We start from the raw sequence: 17,489 nt of genomic DNA on the forward strand, positions 1-17,489 counted from the left end.
TAAGTGGCTTTGAAACAGGTTCTGCAGTGTTTTCGAAAGAAGTCTCTTCTGCTCACCAAGGCTGCATTTACTTGATCAACAATACAGTAAAAACAGTGAAATATTTTTACAACTCAAAATAAGTGTTTTCTATGTGAATATATTGTAAAATGTAATTTATTCCTGGGATTAAAGGTGAGTTTTAGCATCATTACTCTGGTGTCACATGATCCTTCAGAAAATATTCTAATATGCTGATTTGCACATCAAGAAACATTTTTTTTTTCAAAGTTTTATTTTCAAACAGTGCTACTTAATATTTTTTTTTGTGGAAAACCAAAATTCTTTTTTCAATAGAAAGTTAAAAAAAGAATATAATTTATATTCTATTTATAGAAGAATGTATTTTGTAACATTATAAAGGTCTTTACTGATCATTTTGATGTATCTTTGCTAAGTAAAAGTATTGAAAGTAATAATAGTATTTTTTTTTAAATCTTACTGACCTCAAATGTCTGAGTGTCTCATTAAGTGTTTAAATGAACTTAAAATACAAACATTGGCATTAAATCTACAATAAAAAAGCAACATCTGAGCAGTATGTGGGCCATTCTACACAGAACCACAACCAAAAAGCATATTTAAAAAGCATTTAAGTAGTTAAATCTTAGATGTTTACTAAATTGTTAGTAAGCTTAATATATATAAAATCATAATTTATTGGGTACTTTAAGTTGGGAGGTGTCAGTCCTGAACCCTAACCCCTAAATTTCAACTTATGAAAAAGATATTGAAATAATTGTATGTTTTTGTGTTTAAAAGTATCTTTTTGATGTTTTTAAAAATTCAAGTTTTAAATAAAGATATTTATTTTAAATTTTCTTTGAAAATTATGAAACTTTATGTAAACAAAAAAAAAAAAGAAAAAAAAGAAAAAGTGTCTTTTTTCAGAATAGTCCATTGGCTTAGTCCATTGCCTGAGACTGATTTTAACTAGACCCTTACATTTATGATCAGGAAATATTCCTGTCTCTCTCTCTTTCTCATAGCTACAAGGTGTGAGTAGATAGGGACCCTCCTTTTGAGGTAAATGGGTTCAAAAGTATGAAAAAACTTTTAGGAACGTCACTACCATACACCTTTTTTTCTGCAATTAAGCCCACTTTTGTTATTTCATAGCATTTACTTTTTATATGTGTACAACTGTTCAGAACTGTGCTAGCTAACTTCTTCAAAACATAACTGTCACTACAGAAAATATGCAGTCAATACAGAAACATGGGAAAATAAAGTATACTGAATTATCAGCTGAGATGTTATAATAGTGTTGGGTTCAATGTATATTCAAACTCATGAATCCTTAACTTTGGAATCAGTATGATCAACTTTTTGCCTTTTACTAAAAAAAATTGGATTCAAAATACAACAAATCTCTGAAATTACACTTGAAATATTGTTACAAAATGTAATTGTTATTGATTTACCTCTGAATTAAAAAAAAAAAAAGCAAAAATATATATTTACAAGGAAGATATAGGAAGAAATAACCCTTCTAATTAAATTACTATTACTGTGTTTCAGTAGTGACAAATATTCCAAAACTTTCAGAAAATACAATTTGAGAATTAACTGCATAGTTACTAGAAATGAGTACTTTGGATATTATAATTTTTATTGGAAAAAGAGACATTTTTGGACCAATTCTGTAGAATGGCACATATATGAACCGTATGGATTGAGTAAATGTGTGTGTGCATAAAGTCAGGATTCTAAACAAGACACAAGATGTGAAAGACACATCCCAACCCTGAGGCTTAATCCATCATTACAGGTTTGTTACAGTATTCATCATAATACTCCTTTTCATACTCAGCTTCTGAAGAACAATTAGCCAATCAGGCATTTTTACACTTATAAGCATAAGTGACATTGACATTTCAATGCACTTGGTAGAACAAACTGAAAGTTATTTGGTTGTTACTCATTTTTTGTAAAACATTACACGTGAGTGGATTCAGTGCCCCAGCCCTTGAATGTAACCTGACAACGCAACAACTGTCATTGATCCTTTAATTTACTGTGTTTGTGCTGCCCTCTTTAGAAAGCTGGATGCAGTTACATGCAAGAAAGGCAAGTTTGTATATATGCACAGCAGTATTTATATGCCATTATAATTTATGAAAAAGTTACTAAAACAGTATGAATAATAATCAAAACACAAGTGCATACATAAAGAGAACAGTGTATGAATTAAGTACAGATGATGTAAATATACAGCTTTAAAAAAAAATCATGTTTATGTTTATAATATTTTGGTATCTTAATGCCTTATAATCACATTTAGCAGATTAGAGCTGGATGATAATATATTTATGGGTTTTATATATTTATCACGCCTTTCTATGAGACAAACCACTATATGCAGTAAGTTTTTGGGTAAGGTTGCATATACAGTCAAGCCAGAAATTATTCATACACAAATTCTGACTTAAAGTTACTTTTATTCAACCAGCAAGTTCTATACCATTCCAAATAGTCCAAGCTGTTCTAAAGCATCCTAATAGACCTTTTTCACAGAAACCGGAAATACGCAATCGCAGGGTATGCAGACTTCCTGTGTAATGTCAACACAGCAGAAAGCCGGGTAATTTAAAATTAAAATGGAGAGAGTCTACACAACTTCCCTCGCTGGTTTGCCAAAAATAACTTTTGCCGACCTGATAAGAGTCGTGGAGGAAAACTCCGTCACAAAGAGGAACAAATTGGATAAAGGATATACATTTTTTCACTAAGAGTTTATCCGGGACGTTCTAAAACGCTTAACGTGGCTTAACGTACGTAAAAAACGACCAGGAAACCCCAAATTTCTGTCATACCTTACTTGGAACAAACACTAACTACTATCAAAAGAAAGAGCCCTTATCCCACAGATAAAGTGCATAATATCACGTTAAGCGTTTTCTCCCCCATAGAAGCCCATTATAAGGAAACCGCTTGGTTTAACTTACTTTAACAGCGACCAGGGAAGACCAAACTTCTGTTAAATTTCACTTATAATAAACACTTTCTGTTCTCAAAAGAACGAGCTCTCATTCAGCATATAAAGTGATCGCCCCCCACAGAAGTCCATTATACAAAAAAAAAAAAAAAAGCTTAACGTGGCTTAAAATTTTACTTATAATAAACACTTTCTGCGGTCAAAAGAATGAGCTCTTATTCAGCATATAAAGTGAATAATATAAAGTGAATAATATCTCGCTTTTCTCCCTATAGAACTCCATTAAGGAAAAAGCTTAACATGGTTTGTTAATGGACTTCTATGGGGGGCGATCACTTTATATGCTGAATAAGAGCTCGTTCTTTTGACAGCAGCAAGTATTTATTATAAGTCAAATTTAACATAAGTTTGGTTTTCCCTGGTCGCTGTTGAGGTACGTAAACCACGTTAAGCTGTTTATAATGGGGGGGAGAAAACGCTTAACGTGATGTTATTCACTTTATCTGTGGAATAAGGGCTCGTTCTTTTGATAGTAGTTAATGTTTGTTCCACGTAAGGTTTGACAGAAATTTGGGGTTTCCTGGTCGTTTTTTACATACATTAAGCCACGTTAAGCATTTTTTAAGCGTTAAGCGTATTTCCGCTGCAAAATACGGAAGTTGTGAGAAAGGTCCATTACCCTGATTCATTGGGAACAGCTGTTTTAATCAACTCAACAGGTGAAAAACAGAAGCTCTCTGCTGTTGGTTTGTGGACACTGGACAGTCATGGCTAAGACAAAGGAGCTCACTGAGGACCTGCTGCTGCGCATTGTGGCTGCTCACAAGTCAGGAAAGGGCTATAAGACCATATCCAAATGTTTTGAAGTTCCAGTGGCTACAGTGCAAAGTATTATTAAAAAATACAAGACGTTCCGCACTGTGTGAAAAATCTCAAAGGATGTGGTTGGAAGCCAAAAGTGACACCTGTGCTGGCCAGGAGGATAGTGAGAGAGGTAAAAAAAAGAATCCAAGGATCACCACCAAGGCCATCCTGATGAATCTGGGCTCTGCTGGTGGCAACATCTCAAGGCAGACAGTCCAACGGACACTGCACACCGCTGGGTTCCACAGACGCAGACCAAGGATGACACCACTTCTCCAGATTAGGCACACAAAAGCCCGCTTGACCTTTGCAAACGCTCATCTGGACAAAGTAGAAGTCTTTTGATCTTCTGTTTTATGGTCAGATGAAACAAAAATTTAATTGTTTGGCCGCAATGATGTAACCTTCAATTGGCGTAAAAAAGGATAAGCCTTCAACATCATCCCCACTGTCAAACATAGTGGTGGGAACCTAATGTTTTGGGGGTGTTTTTCAGCCGGTGAACCAGGGAACCTAATCACAGTAAACGGCACCATGAAAAAGGAGCAATACATCAAAATTCTCCACAACAACATCAGGCAGTCTGCAGAGAAACTTGGCCTTGGGCACCAGTGGACATTTCAGCACGACAACGACCCAAAACACACAGCAAAAGTGGTGAAGAAATGGTTAGCAGACTTAAATCCAATTGAGAATCTTTGATGTGAGCTACAGAGCAGGGTGATGGCAAGGAGACCCTCCAACCTGAAAGAGTTGAAAGATGAATGGGCAAAAATACAAGTGGAGACAACCAAAAAGCTGATCAGCAATTAAAGGAAGCATTTGATTGCTGTAATAGTCAATAAAGGCTTTTCCATTGATTATTGAGATGGGTGTGAATACTTTTGGACAAGACACTTTTTGTTCAAATGTGAACAAAAGATGAGTAATATTTTTTCCACAATGATGCCTCTTGTACATCACCTTATTATCTTCTGGGAGACGTCTGTGTCGTATCCCAGAATTTGCTGGTTGAATAAAAGTAACTTTAAGTCAGAATTTGCCAGGGGTATGAATAATTTCGGGGTTGACTGTAGGCCTACATCATGGCTGTGCTCCATTTATTTAAAAATGTCTTTTAAATTCCAATTTAGTTCTTGAATTTATATTGAATTTGAAAAAGTTAAAACAAATGGATGAATACCTCATTTCCCACAATGCACTGGGTGTATCGGAGTTTCTTTTTTAATTATAATTCAGTAAATTCCAGGCTGTCTCTCTCACCTGTGGTTCTCTCATCAGACCAGTCATCTTGCATTAGCTCATACATCATGGTGGTTTTGTCAATTGCACATTTAAAGATTATGCTGGAACTGTGCTTTGTAACACAGTCATGTGTAAGAGGGATATTACAGATTGAGTTTATCCACTTACCACACTTCCATTTTCACATACTACACACTAGAGGGCAGTGTGGTTCTGGCAGAGGGAGGAGGGAAGTTTGGGTGAAGTTTTTAGGTCAGTCCGTTGTTAGACTGTCTTCATCACTAAATCTTTCCAGAAGAAAACAACTACAAAAGGGAGCTGGTCTGGCTTCTTTGAGAGGTAAGATTACAATCTCAGTCTCGCACTAAATGCATACAGAAGCTTTGAACATAAATGCTCGATGTGTGTAGTACTTTTTTAGATTTTAGTACTTACTCATAAAAAGGGTAAAAAGTTGTCACTGGGGTGGTACTTATATTTACACTTTAGGTACTGATATCTTACCAAGATAGTTAAGACATACCTTTTAAATTTTGTACGATATGGCACTGCCCTAGTAACAGCTCTGTAATTTTTTTTATTTTTTTTTGTGGGGGGGAGTGATGGGTAAGGTTAGGTTAGGCCTCTAGAAAGCAGGCAGATCCATTTTCACCGGTGGCTATTTAGATATTTTTTTGCCAACAATTTGGAGGGGATGAAAGTGTTGAATGCTAAACAGCATACACACATATGTGTTTTTTTTCCAGGTGTGTTGGAAGAAAAGAGTGAGTGCATGAACATATAATGTATCCAACTAAGTGGCATCTGTGGAATAGTTCTAGCTTGGTGTCATTCTTATGCCATGTTTTTCATTTAAATGTCCAGTTGTAGTGCAAAGCTATAAAAAGAAACGGAAGCAGTCTCAGAAAAAAGGATGCAGTTAGACACAGGAAATGGTGGTTCGCATGTAATGGAGAGTTTTTTTATAAAACTGCTTCTTATTAGCAACCAACGATCTTATCATTAGCTGACTTATAACAACGGTTTAAAATGTGTATTCATGTCATGTTTCAGTTATCTTCAGTTATTTTGTAATAATGGAAATTACAGCATGACGTGAATTCACTCTCTGAACTGGACACACCCATCCCTCTCATGAATCTAAGCTTTCATTTCACAGTAAACGTTATTCCTCCAGGAAGTATATTCTTTGTGGCAGTAGATATAACAGCAATGAATTGTCTGCAGTTGGGTTGATGGCTGTTTTAAATTAAATACAGTACTTGCAAAACAGATTTGCACAACTTTATATTGTTCCTTCAGGCATAAACAACTCTACAGGAAGCTCTTCAACTACAAAAACAGCATGCAGGTAAAATAGCTTAACACTCTGTATCAAGCTACTATTTTTTACATTTTGCCATTTTATTTTCATTTTTGTTTGAGTTACATCTCTAACCTGTGTTTTTTTTTTTTTTTTTTCTAGTGTGAAGATACCCTATCTTCGGCATGAAACAACCAAAAGCTCTTAATTTCTGCTGAACAACACAGAGATTTTGTCTTTGGCTGTGGTAAGACAAATGATAATTCAACTCATTATTATTATTTTAGCATTTAGTAAAGGAGACTAGGGATAGTTTTGATACTTATTAAAATATTAATTACTGAATACCAGTAATTATTATTTACCTTTAATTTTGATATCACGTCACATTTGTCTGTAACAAATTAGTTTTGAAACCTATAACTTATCCCTGACCTGTGAAAGTTAGTTACAATAAATACAAGTAATGCTGTTATTACAACCAACCCCTTTGCTGCAGGGTGTGTTAAAACAGTAATAGAAATGGAATAACTAGATAGAATATAATATGTATAACTTTCTTCTTTGGAACACAAAAAATAAAGAAAGAAAGAATAATTAAGTGTTTGGAGCTGATCCATTGTTGTTTGGATTCCATTGTATGGCAAGCCGTTTTAGCCTAAAATGCACTTAGTGTTACTTGTCGTAATTGCATTTTTACTAGTAACAATTCAATTAGAGAGCTCTATAATTTATTTCCTACTAGTAACAATACCAATTAGATAGCACTCTAATTAAATTCTTACTAGTAACTATTCCAATTACAGAGCTCTACAACAGAATTTTTACTAATAGAAATTTCAATTAGAGAGCTCTACAACTGAATTCTTACTAGTAACAAGTAAGGGATAATGTACAGGCAGCCAGTAGTTATCGCAGAAATAAGCCCCGACAGTGTGATCAGGACCCGACGCGAAGCGGAGGGTCTTGTATCACACTGAAGGGGCTTATTTCTGCGATAACTACCAGCTGCCTGTACATTATCCCGCTTATTACACGGCTACTTGCCACATAAGGAAAAAAACTGGACATGAATATGAATTTGAAACCTTTTATTGGCATATTTGTTTTAAATTAACATATTTATCCTTCCGCGAAACGATATAGTACCACGTGACTAACATTCAAACTATGTACGTTAGTAAGACAATTTAAATAGATTAATGTCGAAATTTTCCATTGTTAATTGTGGTTGTCCAGTGTTTGTCACAAGATGGCGCCAAACGGTAATCTTTGTTGGCACGGAGGGATTTTAAACATACAAGTAGTACCGGCTATGCGTTATTACTTTGGAGCGGTGATTATTTGAAAAGAACGAACCTGCAAATGTCTCAACTGACCAATCAGAATCAAGCATTCCAAAGAGCCGCGTAATAAGTCCAGTTAGAGAGCTCTCTAAATCAATACTTACTAGTAATAATTCCAATTAGAGATCTCTCTATTTCAGTTTTTACTAGTACCAATTCCGATTAGAGCAGTGGCGGAGCCAGGATGTTTTGATAGGGGTGGCCAGGGAGGGGCCAGCAACCAGTCTGGGGTGGCACAATAATCTTCATTATTTCAATATAAAAATGTGTTTGACTATAAAGTACTGCACTGTTTTAGTGACTAAAACAAAACTAACTAAAATAAATTTCAGTTAATTATAATTGCATGCACAGTTTGCTGCTTTAATTGCCTTTTTGGTAATTTCATGACTTAACTGACGATAGAACTATGCTTGTAGTTTCTTGTGTGCTTTATTTATGATGAAGCGCTATGCGTGGCCTCATATTCGCGTAAAGTTGAAGAGTGTGCGCAGTAAGCACAGAGAAATTGCTGACAGGACAGAAAAGTTTGTTTTACTGACATATAGCCTAGGGGTGGGAATCTTCAGGCACTTCACGATCCGATCCGATTCTGAGAGTCACGATCCGATTCCAAAACGATTCTTGATCTACATTTTTTCCCCAATTATTTTTTCTGCTGTGCAAAATACATCTTTACAACTTTACATTTTAACAAAATGTAAAATTGCAGTTTCAATGCTTTTTGTTTATAGTTGGAATCTCTGTAAAATTAGGTGTGTGAATCTTTACTGGTTTCAAGATTCAATTTAATTACTTTACTGCACATGGCTACATTTTTATAAAATTTATTTAGTGCCAAATTTACTTCATTTTTTAAATTATATAAGCAAGGTAAAACGATTACTTATTTAAAATAAGTGTTCTTTATGTATCAGAAAGTTTACAGACAATAGTTATTGTTATAGTATCTTTAGACCAAACCTTTTTGGTCTAAAAAACACCAATAAAATCAGAGAAGAAATCATATTTTATTATTTCCTCTTTTGCCTCTGTTTGTTATTATAAAAAAAGGAGTATATATTTAAAGGAAAGGAGGTGAAGTGAGGCCAAGTATGGTGACCCATACTAGGAATTTGTGTTCTGCATTTAACCCATCCAAGTGCACACACACACAGCAGTGAACACACACACCGTGAACACACACCCGGAGCAGTGGGCAGCCATTGCTGCGGTGCCCGGGGAGCAGTTGGGGGATCGGTGCCTTGCTCAAGGGACTCACCTCAGTAGTGGTATTGAGGGTGAAGAGAGTGCTGTACATTCACTCCCCCACCTACAATCCCTGCCGGACCTGAGACTCAAACCTGCAACCTTTGGGTTACAACTCCAACTCTCTAACCATTAGGCCACGGCTGCCCCCTATATTTGTGTGTGTGTGTGTGTGTGTGTGTGTGTGTGTGTGTGTGTGTGTGTGTGTGTGTGTGTGTGTGTGTGTGTGTGTGTGTGTGTGTGTGTGTGTGTGTGTGTGTGTGTGTGTGTGTGTGTGTGTGTGTGTGTGTGTGTGTGTGTGTGTGTGTGTGTGTGTGTGTGTGTGTGTGTGTGTGTGTGTGTGTGTGTGTGTGTGTGTGTGTGTGTGTGTGTGTGGTATTCATCACGTTGTGGGGACCAAATGTCCCCACAAGGATAGGAATACCAGTAGATTTTGACCTTGTGGGGACATTTCTCAGGTCCCCATGAGGAAACAGGCTTATAAATCATGCACAATGAGTTTTTTTTGATGAAGTAAAAGTATGCACAATCTCCTGTGAGGGCTAGGTTTAGGTGTAGGGTAGGTGTAGGGCGATAGAAAGTACGGTTTGTACAGTATAAAAACCATTACGCCTATGGAATGTCCCCATAAAACATGTAAACCCAACATGTGTGTGTGTGTGTGTGTGTGTGTGTGTGTGTACCTGGTATTCATCACGTTGTGGGGACCAAATGTCCCCACAAGGATAGGAATACCAGTAGATTTTGACCTTGTGGGGACATTTCTCAGGTCCCCATGAGGAAACAGGCTTATAAATCATGCACAATGACTTTTTTTGAGGAACTAAAAGTGTGCACAATCTCCTGTGAGGGCTAGGTTTAGGTGTAGGGTAGGTGTAGGGCCATAGAAAGTACGGTTTGTACAGTATAAAAACCATTACGCCTATGGAATGTCCCCATAAAACATGTAAACCCAACATGTGTGTGTGTGTGTGTGTGTGGTAGGATGTTTTTTTCCCCATTTGATTTAGTCGAGTTAGTTGTGCATCAAACACAGTATCATTTACAGCAATCGAGATCTTGAGATCTCGTTTTTCCGCTTGGGCGAGCGCTTCTCGGACAGCTTACCCCGCGAATGAATCACTCGCATGCCAGCAAAACAAGAGAATGCGCGTCGATCCTGAGGAGTCATAGCAATAGAGCGGACGCAATAAAGATGTGGAGAATCTGCTTGCCCCGAAGATTCCGTAACTGACATAATAGACTTACAGAAAATAAATAATTTGACGTACAAATAAATAATTTGACGTACTTATTCCCAACTCTTTATGAAGCTTTAAGTTACATCTCAAATGATAATTGATCAACTTATGTTTTTATTAATTAAACCCGTGAACGCATTCTCTCAGACGGCCTAGGTATGCGAAACATTAGCAGCTTATATTTACGGAACGCCACTAATGCACAGATCTATTTCGATATATCAGATGTTTTGTCCTGCTCTGAAAACATAGCTGACTGTATGTAGCCTACAGTTTCGTATAAAACTATTCGAAAATGCAAGTGCATTTAACCACATCTGCGATCAGGACGAAAAAACACAAAGTGCACATGAAAGTCTGCCAGCGCGCGAGTTTCGTGCATCTAATAGTACTGCATTCCAAAGGCATAAATTAAAACATATCTTAAGTAAAACACTGCGGGTAAAAACACACATTGTCAAGCAATGCGCACGTGTCTCACAGTGCAAAATCTGTGCAGGAATTAAGCCTGCCGCGTCTCTAGCGCGCACATGTTTCATATGCGGGGAAAAAAAACAAGCTCAGAATTGATTTTGAAATATTAAGAATCGATTCAGAATCGTTGAAGAGAGAATCACGATGCATCAGAGAATCGATTTTTTCTCCCACCCCTAATATAGCCTAACAACATCTCATCAGACCGCAGTTCACTGTTGTTCTGCTGATGCTCATTTAGGTCCTGTACTTTTTCCGTTTACGTTTGACTCGCGCCTGGTGCTGAAGTACACGTCTCAAAAGTCTCTCTAATTAGCATTGTTAGTAGTAGGAATTGAATTAAAGAGCTCTCTAATTGAATTGTTACTAGTAAAAATGCAATTACGATGAGTAACCAGAGTATATTTTAGGCTTAAACGGCTTGCCATACCAGTGTGCTTAAAAATAGCAGCTTTTGTATTCCACAGAAAAAAAGAAAGTCGACATGAGGGTGAGTAAATTATAAACTAGTAATAATCAGAAACACTAATTAAAATTTCAATATGTAATTTTATATTTGTTCTATGTATGTAATCTGTGGAGGAGATTATTATTCTGTTCAGTTATTACAGTATAAAATTGCCCGTAGTTTATTTCATTATTCAAATCTAGATTTACATTGAAAACGTGCTTTCAAAAGACTTTTATAGTTAAAATGTAAACTTTCTCATTTGTTCAGTCTTTGTTACAGATTGTCATTTTCTGCACAGCCATGATATTCCTAAACTTTCTTTAAATAGGGTTTTGATTCCATTATAGACTCAAGGCAGATGAAAGGTCAGCATATATTTTTTATGCTCATTATCTTGTAATCCCATGAGATACCATGTCTGTTGCAGAATCTGCATTAGTTTATTAGGTTATTAGTACATTAACTGATGAACAACCATAAGCGATGTTGAAGCAACCAAGTAATAAATGTAGAATTGTGGATATAACATTTAGTAAACCACACTGTAAAACGTTTTAACCAGTTTCAACTTAAAAACTTAAGTTCAGCAGCTACCTTAACATTTAAAGTTAAATCAACTTAAAAATACAAGTAGTTTCAACTCATAAGTTAAATCAACTTAAAAGTACAAGTCATTTTGTCGTGAGTTGAAATGACTTGTAGTTTTAAGTTGATTTAACTCAAAATGTTAAGGCAGCTGCTGAACTTAAGTTTTTAAGTTGAAACTGGTTAAAACTTTTTACAGTGTAGTAACCAGTTCTGAGTCTGAAAATTGAAAAAGAATAAGTTTAATAAGTAACTAGATATTGGAGAATATGATCCACATCAAGTTTTTTATAAAATAATTTGTTTACAATATGTTTGTTTGCTAATGTTAATTTTCTTTCAGAATAATGAGGAGATGGCTGTCTCATCTGAACTTCCAGCGGACATCAATGAGTGGAGCAAAGACCATGTGAGACAATGGATGCTCAAGATAAAAGTGGATGAAGAAGATGCAGAGATTTTGTACAAACAGAAAATTAAAGGAGCTAGTCTTCTCCTCTTGGAGGAAACTGATCTTTCTCGCATTCAAGGCTTATCATTCGATGCTAAAAAACTGATTATTCACAACATCGGTCTTCTGAAACAAAAGACTCAGACGCAGAATGATGCAGTGACTCAGTCTTGTAGCTTAAAGCCTTACCCTTTCAGTAGATTTAATGCTGCTCACAGGTATATAAATAATAGTATTTTAGATGTGACTGAAACTGGTCCTATAGACCTCATACAACCGTGCCATGAATACAAAGCCTTCATCAACACAACAGAAGATGACAGAATGGAAAAATACACTTATGAAGTAATTCGGTTTGGAGCAGCATGTATGAATAGTCGCACAAATGGCACCATTCATTTCGGAGTGGCAGACAAACCACATGGGCAAATTCTGGGTATTAGTGTCCAGAGAACAGATGACTTTGACAAACAACAGTCACATGCAATTGAAAAGCATTTCAAATTGGAAAGGTCTGTTCAAATAGCAAAGAGGTGTATTAAACCCCCACGATTCGTTGAAGTTCTCAAGGCTGACATGACATCTGCAAGAAAATGTGTTATTGAGGTAGACATAGAGCCGTCCTCAATCGTCTGTGAAGAGCTTTATTTTAACACATATGAAGTAGAGAAAAATAACAAGAAATGCAAGAATAAAGACAAGATGCCTGAGTCCAAAGCAACAGGGAAGAAGAGTGATAGCAAGTCTTTCTATGTAAGAGATGGCAGCAGCAGCAATAATCTTATTACATCAGATTCCTCAAAGTATGACAGATATATTGCTAACATGCCACAGTTGTCCAAGTTGAGGAAGGATGCTGAAGAAAAGCATCTCTTTATTGTCAAAAACAGTGTGCAAGGCTCTAAACTGTGTGAGATGATAACAGGAGGGACACAATCTTTGGACAGGTCACACTTTGAACAGTACATTGTGGTGGCTAACAAGTCCCATCCTGTTCAGCTGGAAAACCTGAGTTTCCTTCTTCACATGGATCTAGTGGCTGTTTTGGATTTTGATCCAGAATCTGCTGAAAGTGGCTTGAATAAGCAGTTTGAAGATAGAAAAACCAATCCTCACTCACCAGCTCAATATAAAATCACTGGTGCAGTTGAAGACATAGCAAACAAGTTAAAGCTGACCAGGAATACAAGCTGGGTTTTCTGTAATGGAGGTATTAATGAGGAAAGCCCCTCTGATGCTGACAAATGGTCAATTGAGAAAGGATCCTCTGTGCGTGATGTTGTTTCTTTCCTGTGTCGAAAAGATGTTCTGCCTCACAAGAAATTTCTCACCATATTCTTGCTATTAAGTCAGGTGAGCAATGGAAAAGACCCTTTGCTTGAGACCTTCAATATGTTTCTACAAGAGTTCAATGGAGGAAACCAAATCTTATGCATTAGTGACAATGAAACATCATACACCTACTGGAAGAGTCTCATTGAGGACAGATGTGGAGTTGACATCTCTACAAGATGCATTTATGAGCTGAGTTTTGCTGAGGTCAATGGCACTGTGCTCAATCTGTGGTCAGAGAATCGCAAATCAAGCCGCTTTCTTCCTTGTGGTGGTGGCAGTAATGTTGTGCTCTCCAAGAAATCTGAAGAATCCTTAGAAACGCTGAGTGTTCTTTGTGTGAACCAATGTGATGGAGGAAATGAGGACAAACAACATCATGAGGAGGAATTTTATAAGGGAGGGAAGGTGTCTTGGTGGAACTTCTACTTCTCAGAACAGCCCGGGTCAATGCCATTCATCAAACGAGACAAATTCAGCTACATTGTCGACACTATTATTCCAGACATATGCAGTCGGAAGGGAGCGTGTGAATTTTTCAGCATTTTCCATCTTCCAGGCTGCGGTGGCACTACATTAGCCATGCATGTTCTATGGACACTCAAGGATAAATTTCGCTGTGCAGTTCTGAAGGACACAACAGATGATTATACTACTATAGCTGAACACGTAGTGCAACTACTGACTTATGAGACTAAAGAGAAACCTACACGACTTCCTGTTTTGCTCATGATCGACGATTTCCTGGACATCTCTGATGTAAAAAAACTCCAGCTTCAGATTGGGGAGGAATGTTTGAAGCAAAACATTTTCTCAAAGTCTCCACAGGTCATAATTGTCAACTGCATGAGAGCTGAATCCTGTGAACAGACGGACGATGCAGTTTTCATTGGAAACAAATTATCAGAGAAGGAACAGGAACTGTTTGAGGAAAAGCTAAAAGAGTTTAAGCGGAACAACACAAACACTACAACGTTTTATGGGTTCATGATTCTGAAGAATAACTTTTCACCTGACTATATTCAGGGTATTGTGAAAAATACTCTGAAGGGTTTCAACTTCCAAGACAAACATGCTCAACTTTTTGCTGTTCTCGTCCTCCTGAATGTCTACTGCAAGAATGCATTGCTGTCAGTGTCTACATGTGAAGAGTTTCTTGGTCTGCAAACAAAAGCATATTTTGAACCCCGCAAGGTTGAAGATGGATTTGAGAGGTTTTCCAATCTTTTGACAAGATACACAGTGAATTCCAAAATTAGATTTGAAGGTGTGACGGTGATTCACCCAAGCATAGCTCAATGCTGTTTGAAAGAGCTTTCAGCTTCTTATGGGGTGTCAAAAGCAGACATTACTAACCTTTTGCTCACAACAGACCTGTTTTATGAGTATGCTCTAGGAAAACAAAAATTAGTGCAGGATGTTCACAACATGTTGGTTAAGAGGCAGTATTTGGCTCAGGCCAACACACTTTTTTCACCTCTTATCCAAGATACAATGAAGGAGACCCCACGGTTGGAAGAAATTGTTCTACAAAATGCAGCAAAGTGCTACAGAAAGGATGCAGTAATATTCCAGCTCCTCGCCAGGTACTATTACATCAAAAAATCTGACTTTAGCACAGCCATGATTTGGGCAAAGAAGGCCAAAGGCCTTTCAAAGGACAGCTCATACATGTGCGATACAGTGTCGCAGGTACTTGTACGTGAGCTCAAACAGGCTGTACGAAAAGACAAAGATGATCCCATCAAGCCAGAGAGTCTTGAGGAGTATCTTACATTGGCTAGATCTGCAGGAGAAGCTTGCAAAGAAACACAACAAACTGCAAACAAAGAGGCCATGATTCAATTGCAGAGACTAAAGGACTACAATACCTACAACACCGCTGGTTATCTTGGTGAACTTCAAACTGCAGCTGTTGTCATACAAATACTGCAAAAGACACCACTGTTTAACTGCCTTGGTGAAGTCCTATCGGGTAAAATTGTCTTTGAAGATTTGCCAAGGAAGAACCCTGAACTCAAGCAATATTACCATGTATTGCAGAAGCATAAGAGTTATCTTCTACAGCTAAAGGGCACAATTAAGCAACATTTCTATGTTCTTGACAATTTTTTTGTCAATTTAGTACCCTTTTTTGCAGAGAATAACAAACAAAAAGAACGGACAAAGCCCAAGGTTTCCAGGTACTTTCAACAGTACGCAGACGTCTTTTGTAAAATAAACTGGAGTGAGCTAGTCAAAAATGAGGACATGAACCTCATGGTTAAAATTGAGCAGGCGCACCAGTGTCTGGAGAGGAACAAGGGTGATTCCTATGTCGGCCTTCTGGAATATTTATATGAGAGACATTCTGCATCAACTCTTGAAGAGATCATCCAGCAGTATGATTTCATTCTGAAGAGAAAAAAACCCAGGCACGTAATGGACACTGTCAACTTCATCTATGCCAATGTAATTCTGGCCAACGTCAACCCTGAATCTCAATACATCATGCCCTACCAAGACCTTTGTAAGTTGCTACTTGAAATTATCAACCACCCCACACCCTTCAGTCAGATTCTGCCATTGCACTACATCACAGTTTTATTGTTACGGCAAGAGGACTGTCCATTACAAACTTTTGTGTCACAAATGAAGTTGTCCTATTTAAAAGACCTGAAACCTGTGTCTAATGGAAAGAGAGCAGCGGCCCATTTTTTCTTAGGGAAGGATGAAGGTTACAGTGGCCTTATTTCCCATAGGGATATAAACAGCTGTTTAGGATCTGAGCAGAACATCTCAGCGAAATGGGATGATGAAAAAATATGGAAGCAAGTGAGAGACTGTGAGAAACTTTACAGAGTTTCTGGTAAAATTTGCGATGGTTTTATCAGTGTTGGAAATGTGAAGGTCGATCCAATGTTCAGAAGCCAGTTACATAAAGAATTTGGCACAAGAGTGACATTCTTCATCGGATTCTCAATGAATGGACCAGTTGCATTTGACATAGACTTTGAGTCATAAGGGTCACAAAGCTGATCTAATGGATCTGACTGATGACTTGAGAAACATAAATGAGAAAACTTTATAGATTTCCAGTTTAAAACAATAAGACTCAAGTCAAAAGAGCTCATGGATCAAAGCCTGTGGTTATTTTTGATTTGCCTCAATATTATCTTCAATCTTTTACATCAATCTTTAAATCAATGTTTTATGTTTTTGTACTAATCGTGTTTGATTTGAATCTCGTAAAAGCAATGGTGTGACTGTGTTATGTGAGAGCTGACTAAGAGTTTTAACCTCCAGAGGGGTTCATTTTTCTTTAAATGCATTTTACATATTGTGTCTTACTGGATTTTACTTATATATTCATAAACATTTATTAATTTATCATTTATTCTTTATATTTTATAGACTTCCAAGAAATGTCCATAAAAATAGGGCCCAATGTTCCTTGTAAATATGAAGGGAACTTTCCATATGGATTTTTCACAGGTGTTTTACATGTACTTTGAATTACACTTTGCATTTTGTGTTGTGCTATATATAGGCTAGCTTTTATGTTGTGCTTTGTATAGCGGAAGAAAATTTTTGTAAACTCACAGGTACACATTTCTGCCAGAACATTATTTGTTTTTTACTGATTTTTTGCTTACAGTGTGCATTTGTTTCTTGATAATCCTTGTTCTGTCTTTGTGCAAGATAATTTTTTTTCCCCCTGAAACTGCTGTAACAAAGAACTAACTATATTATGGTAAATGTCTGCATTCTAGGTCTTCAAGGTCACAAGGCACTGTTAGGAAGCAGTCCATTCCTTTTGCTTGTAATCATAACACTTGTTTAACTTGTTTTTGTTAAGACAAAGGTTATCCAATAAACGTATTTCTTATCAATTTTTTTTCATGTCTTCTGCAATCCTCCTGCATCTAGTCATTTGAAATCTGGTATGTGTGTGTGTGTGTGTGTGTGTGTGTGTGTGTGTGTGTGTGTGTG

General features: G+C 36.9%; 1 protein-coding gene across 1 annotated transcript; it reads left to right on the top strand.

Annotated features, from left to right (window-relative positions):
- Positions 1-6,305: 6,305 nt before the first annotated feature.
- Positions 6,306-17,369, top strand: LOC141331708 (sterile alpha motif domain-containing protein 9-like). Its single transcript, XM_073836746.1, has 3 exons — positions 6,306-6,437; positions 6,552-6,636; positions 12,078-17,369. Exon 3 carries the CDS (start codon positions 12,090-12,092, stop codon positions 16,518-16,520), a length of 4,431 nt encoding a protein of 1,476 aa, XP_073692847.1. The 5' UTR covers positions 6,306-6,437; positions 6,552-6,636; positions 12,078-12,089; the 3' UTR covers positions 16,521-17,369.
- The last annotated feature ends 120 nt before the right edge of the window (positions 17,370-17,489 follow it).

The sequence above is a fragment of the Garra rufa genome, chromosome 1 (genome assembly GCF_049309525.1).
Source record: "Garra rufa chromosome 1, GarRuf1.0, whole genome shotgun sequence".
Classification (NCBI taxonomy): Eukaryota; Metazoa; Chordata; class Actinopteri; order Cypriniformes; family Cyprinidae; genus Garra; species Garra rufa.

What these genes read in the sequence shown, in the direction of transcription:
- LOC141331708 (XM_073836746.1), top strand. Translation starts at nt 12,090, where the DNA reads ATGGCTGTCTCATCTGAACTTCCAGCGGACATCAATGAGTGGAGCAAA.